The sequence below is a fragment of the Pseudorca crassidens genome, chromosome 19 (assembly GCF_039906515.1).
Source record: "Pseudorca crassidens isolate mPseCra1 chromosome 19, mPseCra1.hap1, whole genome shotgun sequence".
Taxonomy (NCBI): domain Eukaryota; kingdom Metazoa; phylum Chordata; class Mammalia; order Artiodactyla; family Delphinidae; genus Pseudorca; species Pseudorca crassidens.
The window spans coordinates 31137220-31156995 of NC_090314.1; the positions used below are offsets into that span (position 1 = coordinate 31137220).

Consider the following 19776-nt stretch of genomic DNA (forward strand, 5'->3'; position numbering starts at 1 on the left):
AACTTGTTCCACCTATAATCTGACCCCTGTCTTTCCTTCACACTCTACATCTAACTTGTTGGCCCTACTTTTTAAAAATTGGAGAATTCTGCCACTTTTTATCACTTCCATCACTGGTCTAAGCTATCATCATCTTCTGCCTGTGTTGTAATTATAGCTTCCTACCAGATCACCCAGCTTTTACCCTTGCCCCACCCCCATACAGTCTGATCTGAACACAGCAGCCAGAAATAGCCTTTTAAAACTTGTTAGAGCTCTCCAGAACTTTCCATCTCACTCAAAATAAAAGCCAGTCCTATCCCCCATCCCTACACCCCTCTAACCTCAATGACCTCGTTTCTTACCACTCTTCCCCCCACTCCCCTACTAGTTCTCCAGCCCCTCTGACGTCCCTGCACCATCACCCCACTAATGCTCCAGCTCTCACTGTCTGTGGATAAGTTTTTTGGTATTCCTGATTGCTTTCTTATATATTTTATACTTGTTATGTTTTTGTCCTTCACCTACTTTTTTAAATACAAAAATAATTTAACTATATTCTAATAAAAATAAGTATTTCAATTTAATTACCAATCATGATTTACACAAGTATTACTGTAACTCATGCTGTCTGTATAAAATATTCAGATAAGCACACTGTTGTGTAAAAAGTTTTTGAAATTAATTCATTCATTAACAGTAACCAGATCAGTTATGTGTTTATGTATACAACTCAAATGACTCACATGCCTGACACAAACACTACAGTTCAACACTAATATCCTAAATGATGCAGTGATAAAAGTGAAATACAATTCTACCAAAACAAAAAACTTTTAGATTTAAATGCAAACTGAAGAAAATTAAATTAAAAATTCAGTTCTTCAGCCTACTTAGCTATATTTCAAGTGCTCAATAGCCACGTGTAGCTAGTGGCTACCATATTAGACAGGGCAGGTCTAGAACTCTGCATCCTTGCTACTCAAAGAGCGGTTGAGGACCAGCAGTGTCAGCAACACCTGGAACTTAGAAATGCAGGGTCTCGGGTCTTAACCCCAAGACCTACTGAAATAGAATCTGCATTTAACAAGTCCTTGGGTGATATGAATGCACCTTAAAATTTGAGAAGTCCAGATAACAGGCAATGCAGGATTTAACTGGGTAGTGGCAATGGAATTATACCAAGTATACCAGGGCGGTCAGTGTGAAAGATGCCATGAGGGTAAAGTCAACCAGACTTAACAGGGATAGCATGTTCAGTAATAATCAGAAAAAGTGGTCGAGGCTTTGTAATTTGGTGATTGAGAGTCTATAATAATGCAATTAACAAAGCAAGAGAAATGAGATTGAGAGTAAAGATGTTTTAATTCATAGTATAGATTAATGCATATTCTCCAGTTTTAGCAAAAATAATTTTTAAAATATATATGTGTATACAAACATGTGCATACATACTAGCACAACTACTCATTTCAGAAACACACACTTGCAATAAAAATATGCCACCCAAAATGAACCCAAAACTGTCCATTTTTTTAGTATATGGACCTTGCATACCATTCATCTTCTCTTATTCATGTAGAATGTTATTATTCGGTTTAAGGGGATTTCAGACTTATTGTTAATGAAAGAGTTTCTATGCTTTAGTGAAAATACTTCTCCATTTTTCCAAGGATTAATTTCTTTTTTCGTAATTAGCAAGTCTTTAAAAATTACAAATACATGTAATGAGGTGGATGGACCTAGAGTCTATCATACAGAGTGAAGCCGGAAAGAGAAAAACAAATGCTGTATGCTAGCACATATATATGGAATCTAAAAAAACGGTACTGGTGAACCTAGTGGCAGGGCAGGAATAAAGACACAGATGTAGAGAATGGACTTGAGGGCACGAGGGTAGGGAGGAAGCTGGGACGAAGTGAGAGAGCAGCACTGACATATATACACTACCAAGTGTAAAATGTATGGCTAGTAGGAAGCTGCTGCATAGCACAGGGAGATCAACTCGATGCTTTGTGACGACCTAGAGAGGTGGGATAGGGAGGGTAGGAGGGAGGTTCAAGAGGGAGGGGATATGGGGATATATGTATACACATAACTGATTCACTTTTTTGTATAGAAGAAACTAACATAACGTTGTAAAGCCATTATACTCCAATAAAGATGTAAAAAAAAATAAAAATTACAAAGTAATTGTGATTAACTCTTCTCTTAAAAACTTTTAAAAACCAGTCATTTGAGTCGTATGAAATTTGGCAAAATTTCTTTCCCCTTTTTTAGTATCCTTTTGAAGATCTTGATATGAAATCAGTACAGTACTAATAATTATGCCATATAAATCTTTTAAATACATAGGTAACCTAATTATTAAAACATCATTAGATTGACTTTCAATTTATTTTACAGTGCTGTTTCCAGTTGCTTCCAAAGGAGAAGAGAGCACAATTTGATATCCTTTGTTCATTTAAAACTTTTAATTTAATTATTGTGAGACCTGATCCTAAAAGCAGAATAATCTCTCCTTTCGAAGGTACAATACCTATTTTAAATTATGGAAATTAATTTACCTTTATTTAGTGTAATGACCCAAAAAGAAAGCAATGAAGAACTAAAGAGAGGGAGACAGGAAGAATGGGGAAAAGGAAGGGAGAGCAAGGGAAGGAAGAAATTAAAAGAATGAAAGAACAAGCTGTGAAGGGATCCTTTTCCACTAGAAGGATCAGGTACATTTGTATTTTTTTCAACCAGGGATGGCCTGGTTGTGACCATAATACTTTACTCACTGTTTTGTAAAGAATTGGTGGTACTATTCTCTAAAATCTAAGTATTTTTGATGAGTTTTCATGCCTTACAGAATAATCCAAACTAACTGTTTAAAATCATGAGCACAGTTTCCCATGAAATTATATATACTGCTTGTTATTTTTTCTTCAAGTTCTAACAACTTTTAACAGGCATGGGCCATTTTTCTAGCAACTTCCTTTGATCAACAGCTTTCTAAAGCCTACTCTCATACAAGTTGTTTTTAAAGTTTCTTTCAGCACAGTGTTATGACCTAAGGCAGCAATGAATTGGTGAACAGTCCAAACCCAAAATATTTAGCTTGTCTAAACCAGTCTCTGCCCTAAAGAAACACGGGAAATTTCTCCAAGTTCAGATAAGCCCAGTTGTAGTTGGCCTCACCTGTGTAAAGGTTGGGTTGAACGCCTTAGGAGGGCGTGAAGTCCCGAGGCTGAAACGAGGTCAGATCAGCACAGGATTCTCTGTGGACAGTTGAGCATGAACTTAGATACAGCTGGAACAGCTGGCATGTGCACTATTTTGGTTTATGGATTAAGCAACAACGGAAACTTTAAGAACAGATTAAATATATCTCTAAAAGGAAGAATAATATGTGATTACTAAAGAATATTCACATTTTCACACTTGAAGAGATTTGTTAATTTTGTGCATTTATTAAAGAAACAGTAAAGCCTCTAATTTTTAGAATTGATATGAGTTCTTACACCCCTTTTATTCTTCTTTAGTGATCTGAACTTTTTACAATAGCTCTGTATGGAACTAGTAGATATTCCAAGATGCCAATCTCATCTCTAGAGGAAAAAAAAAAGAAAAATACATGTATTTGTCAGGTTTTTTTGTGTTCTGAAAGGGGACTGTAGTAAAATATTCCTGTGTTCCCATTTCAGATGGTCACTTGTAACCTCAGAATGTCAACCTGTATTTTCTATTAAAAACTCTCTTTTAGCAAGGATCCCTCCTGCTACTCCGTTATAGTCTCAGCCACCTCCTTCCATGCCCCATCTCTTAACATCTAGCAACCACTAATCTGTTCTCTGTATCTATAATTTTGTCTTTCCAAGCATGTTATATAAGTGTTATCATACAATATGTCACTTTTGGGGATTGGCTTTTTTCATTCAACATCCTTCCCCTGGAATCCATCCAGGTTGTTTTGTGTATTTATGTTGTTCCTTTTTATTGCTGAGTGCTTATAAAACTGGTGAAACCTGATTAAGGTTGGTGGATCATATCAATGAAATTTCCTGGTTGTGATATTCTACTATACTAACGAAAGATATAACCATTGGAGGAGACTGAGTGAAGAGTACAGGAAACCTCTCTGTATTATTTCTTACAACCATGTGTAGTCTACAATGATCTTAAAATGATTTTTAAAAAGCAAATAAAACAAACAAAAAAGCACCCTCTTTGAGAAAAAAGATTATAAAGCTCCTACAATGATAGCAATCTGAGTGGAGAAACTTGTTAAACAAACTTGGTTGGATTTATTTTTCAACTTTAATTCCCTTTATGAGAATCAAAGAAATGACCCGTGTATTCTCCAATGTTAAATTTTGCCCAAGTAACTGCCTTAGTTAAAGACAGCTTGCTTGGAAAAGGAACACGAAGACAGCCCAGTTGTCATTCCTATTTGCAGACAGCAGCCATTATCTAGTGATTCACTGGAGGTGAATGTAGCATTCTAAACTACCTTTGGCAAACAAAGATGTCTATTTCAGATACCCATTTCCAAATAGTTGTTTCTTTTTAATGTAGAAAAGTTCTTACTATTTTAAGAATTCTGAGAGAAATTTTATTACCCTATTGATACTATAGAACTGTTTTAATTGTGTTAGATTAACTAGACTCACAGAATTTTCAATGTTAGAGAAGTTTGGGAGGAAAGTGATCTTATTCTTCATAGAAACCTTTCAGTTCAATTTGATTACAGTATATTCTATATCAGTCGTCTTAGTTAGAACTGATGTTAGGGTTCTGGTTTCCATACTGTGAGCCACTTATTTTCTGGCTGTTCAGGGACCACATTCAGCATTCTTTCATCAGTTGTTTCACACATGCCTGCGGTAACTTATAAGGGCAACTTGGCAAGGGAGATGTTTCAGCTTCTTTTATTTAATGCTTGTTTTGTGTGAATGCACTGTGAAAGCTAGATATACTTTTTACAAGGAGCTCTCAATCTAGTAAGAAAAACGAAAAATAGAGGAAAACCATCACTTCCTAGAAAGCACTTCAGAATAGGTGCCCTATCGGTGGTGAGTTGTCAGAGACGTGATTGTATACCAAAGTAGGCATTACTCCCTATAATTTTCCTTATTTAACCCAAAAGAAGCAAATATAAATCTGTAAAATTCCATAAGTCAGTTGCTAAGAGAGCACCTTTCCAGGGTATATTTTAAACATCTATGCAGATGCCAAACATTTTATGTTTCTTAATGTAAGAGCAATATATATTAACTTGGCTGACAAACTAGTAAATTTTACCCAAGGAGGAAGTAGTGATAAGGCAGTTGATACTATAAAACTCCTGTCTTGGCAGTTTAACCTGTGAGAAACACTTTCAGTACTCTTACTTTGCTGTGTGACTCATGACGTTGTGTTAAATGATTTATTCACAAACTACTTTAGAACTAAAAACAAGACTTCTCTAGTCCTACCTAACCTTACATAAATAAATCACCCTATTTGAAAATATTGTACGTACTTTGATTCATTGTCATCTGCATTAGATAGCAAAGATTGTCTATGACCATGGGTTTCAAATAAAATTGTGACTTCCATCACAATTCTTCATATTCAAGGCAGCTGATTTCCTGATATGATTGCTCATGACATTCTGCCACTCCTGACCATATATGCCCCTTATGTCATTTGTATCCCCTTCCCACTCTTGCTTTTTCTTCTTCACTTCTATTCTTAATCAATAACTGTTTTCCCACTTTCCCCACATGATTTTATAAGATCTCTTTACATTGTAGTTATTGACCCTATATCTACCAAATCTGTTGCAAATATTTTCGCCTATATACAAATTGTCTTTCTAATTTTTTAAAAGTTTTTAAACACAGGTGTTTTTGTATTGTCAAATCTATCTTTTTCTTTGTGATTTCTCCCCCCTTTTTTTTAACTTTAAAAAATTTCATTTCTAGCAATTTCAGATACATATTTACCTGGTTTTCCTCCCATCTCTGTTTTTGTTTAGCCCACCTAAGAAATTACTCTGTTTGGTATATGGTATGAGATGAGTGTCTACACTTTACACTTTTTTTCCAAATAGTTTGTTGTCACAACCACTCATTGTTATGTGGTATCTCCATTACCATAAATTAAATTCTCATATAATCTAGGGGTCTGTTTGGGCTATCTAATCTTTCCAGTTGCTTTGTTAATAAATATTGGGCGAATGAATGTTTTATCTAACTTTTCTTTGGCTAGCACCAACTTTTGTAGTTTATATATGCCTTAAATTCTTGGGCCATGTCCCACGTTATTTGTTTTCTTTCTTTCTTTCTTTTTTTCCTTCTTATTGTTGTTTTTCAGAATTTGCTTACCAGTTCTCACTGATTTTTTTTCTTCCAAATCAATTTAAGAATCTTATTTATTATTTAGATCTTATTATATCTAGATTCAAATTTGGAACTCTTGGTCAAGTGCCATCAAAACAAACAAAATTTGATAAAATTTTTTTTCTAACTGAATTCTCTAAAAGTTAATTTGGAAGGACTAAATTTCTGTTTTTAAACTCCAAACTTCAGATGAATTCTAAATATTTGATAGCTACAAAAGTAGCCTTTGAGCGGTACTAGGTTTCAATGAACAAGATATAAATTCTGATTATGAAAGGAATTTCTAATACTGTAAATGTTCTCTTTTGGTACATTTGTAACCAGAACTGGAGAAGTAGGAAAATAGTTTTTTCTTTTATGTCAACCATCACTAAACCGGAAAATATGTGTTCAGGGTTAAATGTATTGTCAAAACAGAGTTTTAACTAATTTATATTTTGAACAAAGTTCACATGGTAAAATTTATTAGATAGATGTACTTGTGTGTCTGTCTTTGATTAGGGATTTCTGTTTATAAACAGAGATTGAACATTGTTTCTTTGATTTTCTTTGATGTTCAGAGGCAGAATTCAATTTTGCACCTTTTGGAGGATGAGGCAGCTGCAGGTAAAGAAGTTGACAGCTCTTGGGAGGGTTAATTAGAGATAATTATAATTTGATTGACCTGCTTTTCCTCCAGAAAGCTTAACCAAGTCTTCCTTTGCAAAGTTAGGATTTTGCTTTTTCATACAAAGTAAAGAAAATCTTTGTTTCTTGGATTGACACATATCTATCATTTTTACTTTACAAAGGAGTGTCACCACACAAATCACAGAATCAGGGATATGGGTGGGATTGGAATGGACTTTCAAGATTATATAGTCCTTGGGAGCATGTATTTATTATATAAACTTATGGTGGAAAATTGTAAATTTTAGAGAAATATAAACTAGCATGCATAATTTTTAAATCTTTAAATTTTTAAATTTATTTCATGAAAAAGCAAGAAATAAAATTGTCAAACACAAATAAAGTGTAGCTATCTGTCCTTTTTCGACCTTGGTAGTCTTCATTCCACATGGTTTAGATGTAATCTCATTTACTTGATAAATACTATAAAAGGATTTTGTTTATATATAAAGAGAGTGTAATGAAATGATTTGCTTTTCATTATGTGGTATTTTTCATAGCATGGCTTATGGTTCTTACTGTAATTATTTAAATGAAATACATTTCTCAAATATTCCCATAAAATTGAAACCTTCCTGTGAAAACTTCTTACCTAATAAAGTTCTCTAAGGCAATTATTATATATGAAAAACAAAATAGTCATTTTCACTGTTTGTCCACTCAGTTATATCTCATATTTATGCTGAATGGAGCACCTGTTAATATCAGATAGGGTTTTACTCTCAGACAGCTTGTGTTCTAGTTTGGGCAGTCAAGACCTTTTGACATTAGAAAGTTGGGGAGTAAAATACTATTTTAATGACAGTTCAACATAGCCATAGGAGATATTAAGTAGTATGTGATTAATTAAAGACAACAGATATTATTAAGAATAAAAAGAGGGGAAATCATTGTAAGCTTACGTGGTTTGGAAAGATTTGAGGAGGTAAAATCTGAAGTAGATTTTGAAGGATAGATGAGAACTGGATGAAGAAAAAAGAGGAAAAGTGCATTCACCTAGTGGAAGGAATAATGTGCTCAAAAGCATCTTGGAGGTGGGAGAGTTTAGTCTGGGAAATTTGGTAAGTGAATGTACTTGGATAGGGTAGTCCTGTAAGAGAGTCAAATGTGCTAAAACTGGAAAGGTTGATTTGGAACAAATAGTGGAGAACCTTGAAGTATGGAGGTTGAGGATGTATTTATCATGTACCATGTACTTACCTAAGCAACATTTTCTCTAGTTACCTTAGGTTTGTTACCTAAGCAGTATTTCAGGAAAACCGATCCTTCAGAAGTAGGCAGAATACATTATAGTGAAGAACACAGTAGGCAGAGTGATTACTTATGTGATTTTCATAGTACCTAAGTGCGAGGTGTTAAAGACATGAACAGTAACATGATGGTGAGAATGGATATTAAGGAATGGTACAAATACATCATCCATGAAGAATTCACAGGTGCTTAATAACTGGTTAGGTATGGAGGTGGAGTAGTGGGATGGATGTATGCACGGAGAAGGCATAAAGAAAGGGAAAGGAGAGAGCACATATCAGAGACGTATATAAAGTTCTGTGAATTCATTTTCTCCTCCAAGTGCATCGTGGTTAAGGGATGAGTTGTAGGTTCATTTTGTGAACATCTAGCAAATTACTTTGTGATCATCCATTGAGAGGAATATGAAACATATTTTAATAAATTTGACACATAAGTTAAGGAAACTAGATATAACTTGCTTTTAAACGCTTTCCTTCAACAGCCCTCTTCCTGCAGTAACCCTTAATCTTTTTCACAAGCTGTAATGGGACCAAGACCAAGAAGGGTTTTCCAAAGAGTGGATGTAGGAAGCTGATAAGAGAAGTATTCTTTTGGGCTTGGTAGCATAAGTTACATTACACTAAAACATATATCTCTTTGCAGTCTCCTTTTTCTCCTGTCAACCATTGACATTTTGAAAGATTTACTGATTAGCTTAAAAATTACAGAACTTCTAAGTTTAGTGATGTGGATGTACTACCTAATTACAAATGAGCAACTGCAGTTAGTGCTTTTTCCTTCTACTTTAGGGAGCCGTTAAAAACTCACAACTAGAGGAGGAAAGGTTTTACATAATTGTTGCTAACATTAAAAAAGACATGTGCACATTATATTTCCGAACAACTATTTCAGTGCCTCAAGAAAGCCTTCAATCATTTGATGTAGTCTAGCCCTCTAATCACATTGGTGATTATGAATATATTTCAAAAGCAGTAAAGATGAACAGGAAAAAAACTGTACCAAGAACTGTAGTGGTTTCTTTAACCCTATTGTGACAGTTGTTTTGATCTTATAAAGTAGGTGTTGTTATTTACCGTTGTACAAATGAACAGAGCCTTGGAGAATTACAGAGCCAGAAAATGAAAAAAATCACATATCTAAGATTCTGAGGTATATCTCATCAAACGCCCATATTTTTAATTCAATATCATGTTAATGCCTTAAGGGGGAAAAAGTGCTATATGTGGAAAAACAGATAATATATTGTCTTTTGTTTGAGCTTATGCTCCCCTTTGAGTTTATACTGCCCTTTGTTTCAACACAATCACATAGCTAACTTCAAAGTATTTGTAGCCTACAAAGATTTTCATTTGTTTGAACTATATTTTCAAAGAAGAATGTGGTCTGATCTTCCCTGAAGGTTCATTGTGAAATTGTGAGGTGGAAAATCCTGATTTTACAATAAGACAGTGTGAGTTGAAGGCATTTCCTCAGTGTCACTGAAAGAAAGTTAAGTCAGAGATCTGCCTTCATAATTCATGATTCCCTTCTAGTGCATTTGTTTGTACTGCTTAGTATTAAAAAGCATAATGCTTATGTTGATTTTTCTATTTACTATTACATCTTAGTTTCTCTTATTTCCTAACTTTCTAAAATGAATTAATGTGTACCTAATACAAAGTAAATCAGTGAACTGGCTACCGCATTTACCCTGATGGGATTTCAGGCTCATGGTAAGGTACTGGGAAAATTCTGGCTCAATTGTTACTGACATAGGAGGCTTTACAGTTATTAGAAGACAGCCCAGGAGGAAAAGAAAAAATGGATTATGTGATCCTGTATTGCTAAATACGGCACACTGCTGCTATCTTCTCTTTACTGCTTCCTCTAAGAGTAGTCATTTCAATGCACTAATCTTTTAAACAGCCGTTCGGTGGGAATTGGGCTAGAACTTTACTAAGGGGTCACATTTACCAACCTGACAATTATACATTTACTAAAGAAATAGCATGAATTTATTCAGCATCAAAACCTCTGCATCTTTTACCACCCAACTGCCTTTCACACCATATTGCCATCAGTGCACTATAATGGCTATATAAATTCCATCCAGATTCTTCTTTTAATTAACTAGTATTCTTTGAACAAAAATAAAAGTGCTGTTTTTATAGAGGAATAAAAACTGCATGAAGCGAGTGTGAAGGAGACAAATCACCAAATTAGTTATTCTTTATTGCAGCTATGGAGAATTCTCTGTCCCTCCCTTTCTCTTCAGTAGCAATATTTTTTTTCCTAGCCTGAGTGAATGGAAAATGGGCAACAGTGTAGCAGCCTCGAATGTGTTTGAGTTTATTGTAATGACCACATCCTAAAAGCTCATGCAGGGCTGGACACTGATGATATTGTCATCTACAAGTGATTTGGTTTTTTAACATTTTCTGTAGTTGGTAGCCAAGAGCTCAAACTTTGTAACTATACTGCCTGGGTTCAAATCCCAGCTCAGCCACTTACTAAGTTTGCGATTCTGAGCAAGCTCCCTAACGTTTCAGTTTCCTATCTATTAAATGAGGATAATAATAGACATACCTCTCACAGCATTAGGTGGATTATCTGAGTTGATCCATGTAAAACATCTAGAGCTCTGTCAACACATACTAAGCCATTACCTCCTGTATGCACAGTCTAATGTGAAGTTGATCCTGCGCTGACACTGGTGACCCTTGATCACCTGGGCTGAACTGACTGATGTGGTAGTTAGGTAAATGTTCTTTTATTTCCTTAGATATTTCTTTCTAAAAGTACCTTTTATTACAAGACACTTACTTTTAAAAATAAGGAAGCAAAGTTATTTGAGTCAAGGGTACAATAGGCAGTTGGTTGGCCATGTCTCCATCCTGCAGCTGCTGCCAGATCTAGCTTTCTAAACCACTGTGTTCTCATACCAAATTCTGCTCAGAAGGTTTCAAGCCTTCCCCAGATCCAAGCACCTTTGCCTATCACGCCATTTCTACCAGAGCCCAGCCCTTTCCCTCCCTCTCCCCAATCTTTTTTTATCCATTGTGCCCCTAGAGGAAGCATCTACTCCAGTCAAAGTTGATCTATTTCAAAATTAGTCATTTCTCAAATGTACCGCATTCAGATTCCTAATTTTCCCTCTTCCTTTGTTCACACTGTTCGTTTGTCTAATATGTCCTACTCTCTTCCTCCACTTATCTAAGTCATACCTTCTGTTCTAAGCTGAGCCAAAAAAGGGAAAGTGTCTTTTACCCCCTTTGTACTTTTTATCACATAACATGATTGCCTGGATGCAGTAAGTGCTAAGTAAAAGTTGTTAATGATGAAGAACTCTCCTATTAGCTCTATTTTCAAACTACATTTATTTCTTTTATTTTTATAAATTTATTTATTTATTTATGTGGTTTTGGCTGCATTGGGTCTTCATTGCTGTGCACGGGTTTTCTTTAGTTGAGGTGAGCAGGGGCTACTCTTTGTTGTGGTGCGTGGGCTTCTCATTGCGGTGGCTTCTCTTGTTGCAGAGCACAGGCTCTAGGCACGCGGGCTTCAGTAGTTGTGGCACATGGGCTCAGTAGTTGTGGCTTGCAGGCTCTAGAGCGCAGGCTTGTAGTTGTGGCGCATGGGCTTAGCTGTTCCGCGGCATGTGGGATTTTCCCGGACCAGAGCTCAAACCCAAGTCCCCCGCATTGGCAGGAGGATTCTTAACCACTGTGCCACCAGGGAAGCCCTCCGACTACATTTAGAATCTCACCACTTCACACCATCTCCACCACTGTCACCCTGTCCAAGCTAAAGTAACTGTAGCTTGCCTATCCCATTCCTCTTCTCCCTGTTACACCCTTGCCTACTCCTGTGATGAGTTGTCTGCTCTCAACACAGCAGTGAAAGTAACCCACATAAAATTTAAGTCAGATCATACCACGTCTCTGCTCAGAACTCTCCAGTCACTTCCCCTCTCACCCTGAGTGAAACTAAAGTCCTCTCAGTGGCCTCCAAAGCCTCTCGAGATCTGCAACTCCACGCCAACACCATCCCTGCCCAAACCTGTGACCACTTTGCCCTCATTTCCTACTGTTCCCTTCTTCCTGTCCCCTACTACTGTCCACTTCTGCCACACTGGCTTCCTTGCTGTTCTCTGAAGATGCAAGGCACAATCCTGTCTCAGGACCTTTGCACAAATTGTTCTCTCTGCCCAGAAAGTTCCTCCTTGGAAAACTTTCATGGCTCCATCCTTCCTGCAGTTCTCTAATTAAATGTCTTCTCAATGAGATCTTCATTGATTATCCCTAATTTGCTGTCTATCTTCCCAAACTTTCAATAGATTGTAAATTCTGGGGGACAAAAGGAGGACTTTTTGTCTATTTTGTTAGGTGCTCTGTCCTCAGTACCTGAAACAGAAACTGGCACGTAATAAGTACTTAATAGTTATTGAATGTATGAATGAAAAATTGGCCCTTAAAAATATGTCCTAGGGCTTCCCTGGTGGCGCAGTGGTTGAGAGTCCGCCTGCCAATGCAGGGGACACGGGTTCGTGCCCCGGTCCGGGAAGATCCCACATGCCGCGGAGCAGCTAGGCCCGTGAGCCATGGCCGCAGAGCCTGCGCATCTGGAGGCTGTGCTCCGCAACGGGAGAGGCCACAACAGTGAGAGGCCCGCGTACGGCAAAAAAAAAAAAAAATATATATATATATATATATATATATATATATATATATATATATATGTCCTATAGTAAAAATACTTCTAACCGTCCCTTAGGCTCAAACTAAAGCAAGTATCCTATAATAGCTCCCAGAAAATTAAAATAGCCACAGTTGAATATTAGCCATGGCAATTGTAGCAGAAAGTTCCACTGCAGAGAAAAGAGATTTCTGCATCAAGTGAAGAAAAAGAAGCGGTTTACATTATAACAAGTGCCATATTAAATTATATTGGTGTCCTGGGGGACTGTTATTGACCCAACACCACACATTTTTGAGAGAGCAAGTGGTTTTGCCCATACCATCCTCTTCCTAAGGTGGAGAATGTAGCTATTATATAGTTTTGTTTTGTTTTTGTGTTTGTTTGTCATCTAGCGGTGGAATAAAATGGTGAAAAGAACATTAATGTTGGAGTCAGGTAAACCTGGGTTTAAATTCTGGCACTAGTATGTGTCCTTGGATAGGATATGTAACCTCTCCGAGCCTCTGTTTGATTATGTATAAAATGGTTTTTAATAATGCCTTTCCCTCAGTGTTGTTCTAAATGTTAAATGGGAGAAGACGCATGAATTACCTAAGATGTAACATGTGGTTAATAAATGTATTGTGAACATTGCATCCCATAGAAATAGCTGTATATTTTGCTACTGAATTCTACCTTTTGGCTTAAATCAAAATGGAGAAGTAGCAGTTAGACTGATGTCTAGGAATAAGCTTTGGCTCCTGGCACTTGGACCACGGAGAAGCCCTGAACACTATAAATCTCTCAGCAGTATCTGATGAAGCTGCAAGAGCCTTCCTAGAACATGAGCCTACCACCTGCTTGACTTTTGTAGAAGCCTACTCTTTTTATCTTTTCAGCTAATTCTTAATCTTCTATTTTCCACTTTCAATTCTCCTTTGTTTCTCTTATTTTCAAAATTCTATGCTAGATGTGTGAAGTTGGAGATTCCATACTGAAAGTTTTCTAAGAAATCAAGAAAGGAAAAGTAAGGTCAGGCAGCTACTCTGTACAATAAAATAACGTGAATATTAATTTTCAAATTGAGATGTGAGAAACATATGTATAATTGATTCACTTTTAGAATTAGAACTTCCAGGAAGGAGGAAAATATTTTGTTTAAACCACTGAATTGTTTTTACATGTTTTTTTTTTCAATGACATTATTTTTTGAAATTTTTAGGAAGCCAAAGCTGTGGTCGAAGAAACAAGAGCCCTGCGAAGTCGGCTTCATCTTGCCGAAGCTGCACAGAGACAGGCACACGGAATGGAAATGGATTATGAAGAAGTGGTCCGTCTGTTAGAGGCCGAGATTACAGAGCTGAAGGCTCAGCTTGCTGATTATTCTGACCAAAATAAAGTAAGCAAAACAGTTCTCTCTTCTAGTTACCATGGTTTCCTTGCCGTTGTCATGTATCCTGTTTTCATTTTCTTTTCATCTGCACTTTTAAACTAGGTCAGTGTTTGTCTTCTATAATTCAGTGATAGGATGATGTGTCATGATGGGGGTAATGTGAAGGTTATGAGCCTCCGTTTATCCAGATAGCTTTGGGATGCAAAAGTATGTGCCCAAATTTATTCAGGTCATTGGTCAACATTGTACAGCTCAGGCACTGAGTCCTGGAACTATTTAACATTTAATTGATTACATTGGTTTCCTCCTTTTTCCTAAACTTGCTAATTTGTCCTGTGGGGATGGGAGGAGGAGAGTCTAGGGATGGGGTTTGCTCTTTGATTAGAGCACTCAAGGAAGTGTGAAAGTTAAAGAATTTTTTGCCCAAGGCCCAAGATAATTAATAGAAAGAAACTTGAGTTTGAATTTAGCAGACTCCAATTTCAATAGTGAAATACTGAATGCTTTGCAGAAGGCAATGTGAACTTTTTTTAATGTGAATTTTTTCATTATGTGATTTTTTAAGACATACTGCACTCATTGAATGGTCTTCAAAAACTGTAACAGACATTTTTATTTCACTGAAGTAAGGTAGAAAATTAAATAAATTGAAATAGATATTTTATAACTTCATGAGTTCATTTATAACCATAGTGTTTATATCTCTCTAATACAGTCATCTTTCAAGAGAACATAAAACAAATTTGAAAAATTTGTGTGTATTTATTTAAACATAAAAGAGTTAAATACTTTAAATTTACCAAGTAGAAATGAAACCAGTTTTAGAAAAGCAAAATACAGAAGAAAATCTGAAATTTTCTTCGGTTAGCTCTTAAGAATCGCTAATATATTTCTCACATCTGTCCATTTAAACCAATCCCAAAAGAAGGTTGACATTCCTGTCACCCTTTGATAATACCACAAGGCCAAGGGGAAAACATTACTTGAGACAGCAGAAATACTTAGGAATATTACTTGTATTTATTATTCTTGACCCAGTGTTTACATTCTGAAATCAGAGATATGTGCTTATTTCATGTGAGTAACTTTAACATGATTCTGAAAATATTTTGGGAATTTTCAAAACACTAAAAGTACTTTTTTTTAATAATAACTTGATTTACTTTTGGAGGGATAATCAAGTCTTTAAAAATACTTTTTAAATAATATAACATTCAAGGAGTTCACATGAATTTATTCATTTTTTTAAAAGCATAAGTTATTTGCTATTCTTTCTTCCAGCTCCTAGCTGAGAAACGTTTTTGTCCTAAGTCGTGTAGTAATATAATTAATTCAGTTCTTCTCTTTTTTAGCATAATGGTGTCTCATGCCATTTCTCTTAACAAAATCCTAAACTAAACCATTAACCTGTCTCTGAAGATAATCTTTTTTTTTTTTTCCCAAAGAGGAGATGTTATACATGAGCATCTTAACATTTTCCAAACCCAATACCAGTGGAGAAATAGAAGGAAATTTGTTTTTAATTGTTTGAGATTGCTTGAAGAGACACTGACCAAGATATTACAGGATTCAGATTCAATATTCATTTTTAAGGCATATTCTTTTTGTAACAATATTATTTTTCTTACAAGTTTTCCCTTATATTATCTCTATATTTACTTTTTTTTTCACCTTCAGCTTAAGAAATAAAACTTTACCAGTACCTTCGAAGACCCACAATATCCCTTTCCAATTGCATCCCCCTCCCTCACCCTCATAGGTAAACAAACCACTTTCCTGGATTTAGTGTTAAACATTTTCTTGATAATTTTACTACCTATGTATATATCCCTTAACAATATGTTGTTTAATTTTGCCTGTTTGTCAACTTTATGTAAATAGAAATATACTACTTTTATTGTTCCAACTTGGTTTTTCACTCAAAATTTTGTTTTTGTGATTCATCTATTTGAAGTTTATAGCTAGTTCATGTCTTTTCATTGCTTTTTTGTACTCCATTGAGTGGATATATTACAGTATATTTGTCCATTCTGTATTTGATGGACAGTCCAATCGTTTCAGTTTTCTTCTGTTATGAACAATGTTGCTGAAAACAGTTTTGTACATATATCCTGCTCCACATGTGTAACAGTTCTCTTGGGTTCATATCTTGGAGTGGAATTGCTAGGTTGAATGGTGATTGTATGATCAACTTTACTAATTACAATTAGGCAATTCCTAATTGTTTTTGAAAGTGTTTGAACCAATTTTACTCCCAACAGTAATGAATGAGAATTACCATTTACCCCAAATCCTTGCTGATGCTTGCTTTCTTTTACTTTTAATTTTTATCAAACTGTTAGGTGTAATAAGTGTATCTCATTGTGGTTTAATTTGAATTTCTCTAATGATTTTGAGCTACTGATGTGCTGGGACCAGCTGGTACTAGTTTATGAGAGCTGACTGTGTGCATTTCTTCTTAACTGCATGTTCAACACATCATGTTGTTAGCTTGAAATCAGCCATGGTGGAGTTATTTACACCCCCAAATGCAATAAACCAGGGCTTTGCCCCTTGTCCCAGATAGTCAGTTGAGTTAATATTTATGCACTTATTAGGCATTTGTGTTTCTATGTGAAATGCTTCTTCATATCTTTTAACCATTTTCCACTGGGTTATTTGTCTTTTTTATATTCACATGTAGTGATTGTTTGTATGTTCTGGTTACTAACCTATCTTATATTTTATGTTGTAAAAATCCTCTCTGGAATTTATAGCTTACCTTTTCACCCTCTGGTGAAATGAACAGGTGTTATTTTCAAGTAATCAAACTTCTCAGTCTTTTCTCTCATGTGTCTTTCCAGAAGTCCTTCCATTCCCAAAGATATTTTTATATTTGTCTCTAAAAGTTTTAAAACTTTGATCCTTCTGTCATGGTTTTATGTCATTGTATAAGGTGGGGATTCATTTCATTCTTTCTTTTTTATCCTAAGTGAATGGCCAACTATACCAGCACCGCTCATTCAAAAGTCTCTTTTACTCTAAATCTTGATCCGAACAACCTGTCTAGTTCTTTTTCTTTAAAAGTGTGTTGGCTATATAACCCTTTGATCTTTTATATGTATTTTAGACTCAGATTATAAATTCCATCAAAAGAAATTAATACGATTGCCATTTTTACTGAAAATGCATTTAATATATAATTTGGGGGAAATTTACATATTTATGATTGTGTCTTGATTCATAAACATCATTGAGGAACAGAAAGGTTAATTGCATGTGGCCAGAGAATCTAGTCTATAGATAACTCCAGAATTCATTGATGGTTGCTTCATGGCTTACTGTCTGACCAATATTTACAAATATTCAAAGAGAGCTTGAAAAGAATTCTGCAATCATTTGATGTGTTGTTTTATATAGTCCACCAGATCAGGATCATTAATTGTGGGGTTCAATTCTTCTCTAGTCATATTAATTTCTTTGTCAGGGAATAGGTTAAAATTTCCCTTGTGATTACTTTTTAAAATTTTCTGTATATATTTGAAGTAATGTTTTTAATTGCATACAAGCTTAGAATTATGTTATCATCCTTTTACGAAAATGTTGTGACTCTTCAATCTTCTTTCCCCCTTAATGCTTATTTTTGATTGATATTAAAATAGTTATACCAGCTTTCTTTTGGTATCTACCTATGTATTTTTTCCATCCTTTTACTTTCAACTTTTCAGTGTCCTTATATTTTAATTGTGTCTATGATAAACAACTGGTAGTTGGATTTTTTTCCCCATTTTACTGATTTTTGACCTTTAATTGGAAAGGTCTTTCCATTTACATTCTTATTCACAAATGCACTTGGCTTCATTTCTACCCTTTTATTTTGTGCATTTTATTTGTCCCATATTTTCTAGTTGTTTGTCATTTTTTGCCTCCCTTTTTTTTTTTTCTTTTTTGGATTCGGTCAGACTTCTCCTGTGTTCCGCTACTCCCATTTCATTTAGTTTACTCTGCTAGTTTAGAAGTTAGACACTTGGTTTCTAATTTTTAAAGATTATATTAGAAATGTTAACATTCTATTTTAACTTAAATTATAAAACTAATCACTGGCTTTCCACTTCTTCTAAATATTGTAAGGACTTTAAAACATAAATCCAATCATCCCTTTCTGCTTAATTTCTATTAACTAAGTATTTTAGTTCTTTCTTGACTTTTAACATCATAAATTAGATACTATTACAGTTTATTTTGTGCAGTCAACCTTCATTTAGATAGACCTCCATGTTTATCATTTTCTTTGTTCAACATTCTTCCTTTCATTTGACATCCTTGCTAGAATTACTTTCTTTTTTCCTGAAATACATCTTTTAGAAGTTCATCTTTTAGAAATAGTGAGTATCTATTGGTAATAAACTCTATTTTTGTTTGTCTGGAAACTTCTTTTTTGACTCTTGTTCTTGAAATATATTTTTGCTACATTTAGATTGTTAAATCGGCACTGAATTTCTTTCAGTGTTTTTATTCCATGGTTGTGATATCAGATGTCAGTCTGTCGTTTGTTTGCTATCTGTTGTTTCTTTTTAGATGATTTTATCTTTAGTGTTCAGCAGTTTGACTATGATCAGTCATGTGTTCACTTATTTTTATTTATATTGCTTGAGATTCATGGAATGAGGTTCCTGATCTGAGGAACAGTGTCTTTCACCATTTCTGAAAAACCCTAAGCTTTTATCCTGACCTATTCCTCTTTCATTATTTCTAGTCTGTCTTATGTAATTCAGATTGGATGTATGCTAGATCTTCTTCCGGTTATTTTTTCTCTTTTCATATTTTCCATTTTTATTTTTATGCTCTATTATGAGAAGTTTCTTTACCTCTGCCTTCCAGTTCACCCATTCTCTTTTCATCTGTATCTAATTGGATAGTAAATGCATAAATTGAGTTTCTAATTATTACTGCTTTTTTTTTGACATCTTTATTGGAGTATAATTGCTTTGCATTGTTGTGTTAGTTGCTGCTGTATAACAAAGTGAATCAGCTATACATATACATATATCCCCATATCCCCTCCCTCCTGCATCTCCCTCCCACCCTCCCTGTATTTTTACTTTTCAGATCTATTTTTTATGTCACCTGGATCTATTTTGATAGTTTCTTGTTTCTTTATTATGCTTTAAATTCTTAATTTTTAAAACATATTAAACATAACTTTATATTCTGTATCTGATCACTTCAGTAGCTGCTGTCTCTATAGGTTTGATCCTATAATTTGTTTCCTTCAGCTGACTTTTCATCCATAGTAGCTTATTTGCTGAGATCATGTTCTTTTGATACATTAAATGTAGGCATTCTTTGATGTCTGAGTTTAGCAAATAACCCCACTAGAGAAATTTTTTGTTTGCTTTTACCAGCCAGGGACCAATTTAAACTAAATTTTCAGCTTATGAATGTACAGGCCACACAGGTAATATAAATTCTGACCTG

At 35.0% G+C, this 19776-nt stretch overlaps 1 protein-coding gene across 8 annotated transcripts in view; it reads left to right on the forward strand.

Moving 5' to 3' along the window:
- Window positions 1–19776, forward strand: part of STXBP4 (syntaxin binding protein 4) — a 193437-nt gene that overhangs the window by 94813 nt on the left and 78848 nt on the right. For all 8 annotated transcript variants that reach the window (XR_010937457.1, XM_067715611.1, XM_067715616.1 and 5 more), the window contains one exon: window positions 14149–14325. Coding sequence is in view for 7 of the 8 variants with exons in the window: in XM_067715611.1 (XP_067571712.1) it covers window positions 14149–14325 (177 nt within the window). In the remaining variant the exon portion in view is untranslated. The remainder of the gene's footprint in view (window positions 1–14148; window positions 14326–19776) is intronic.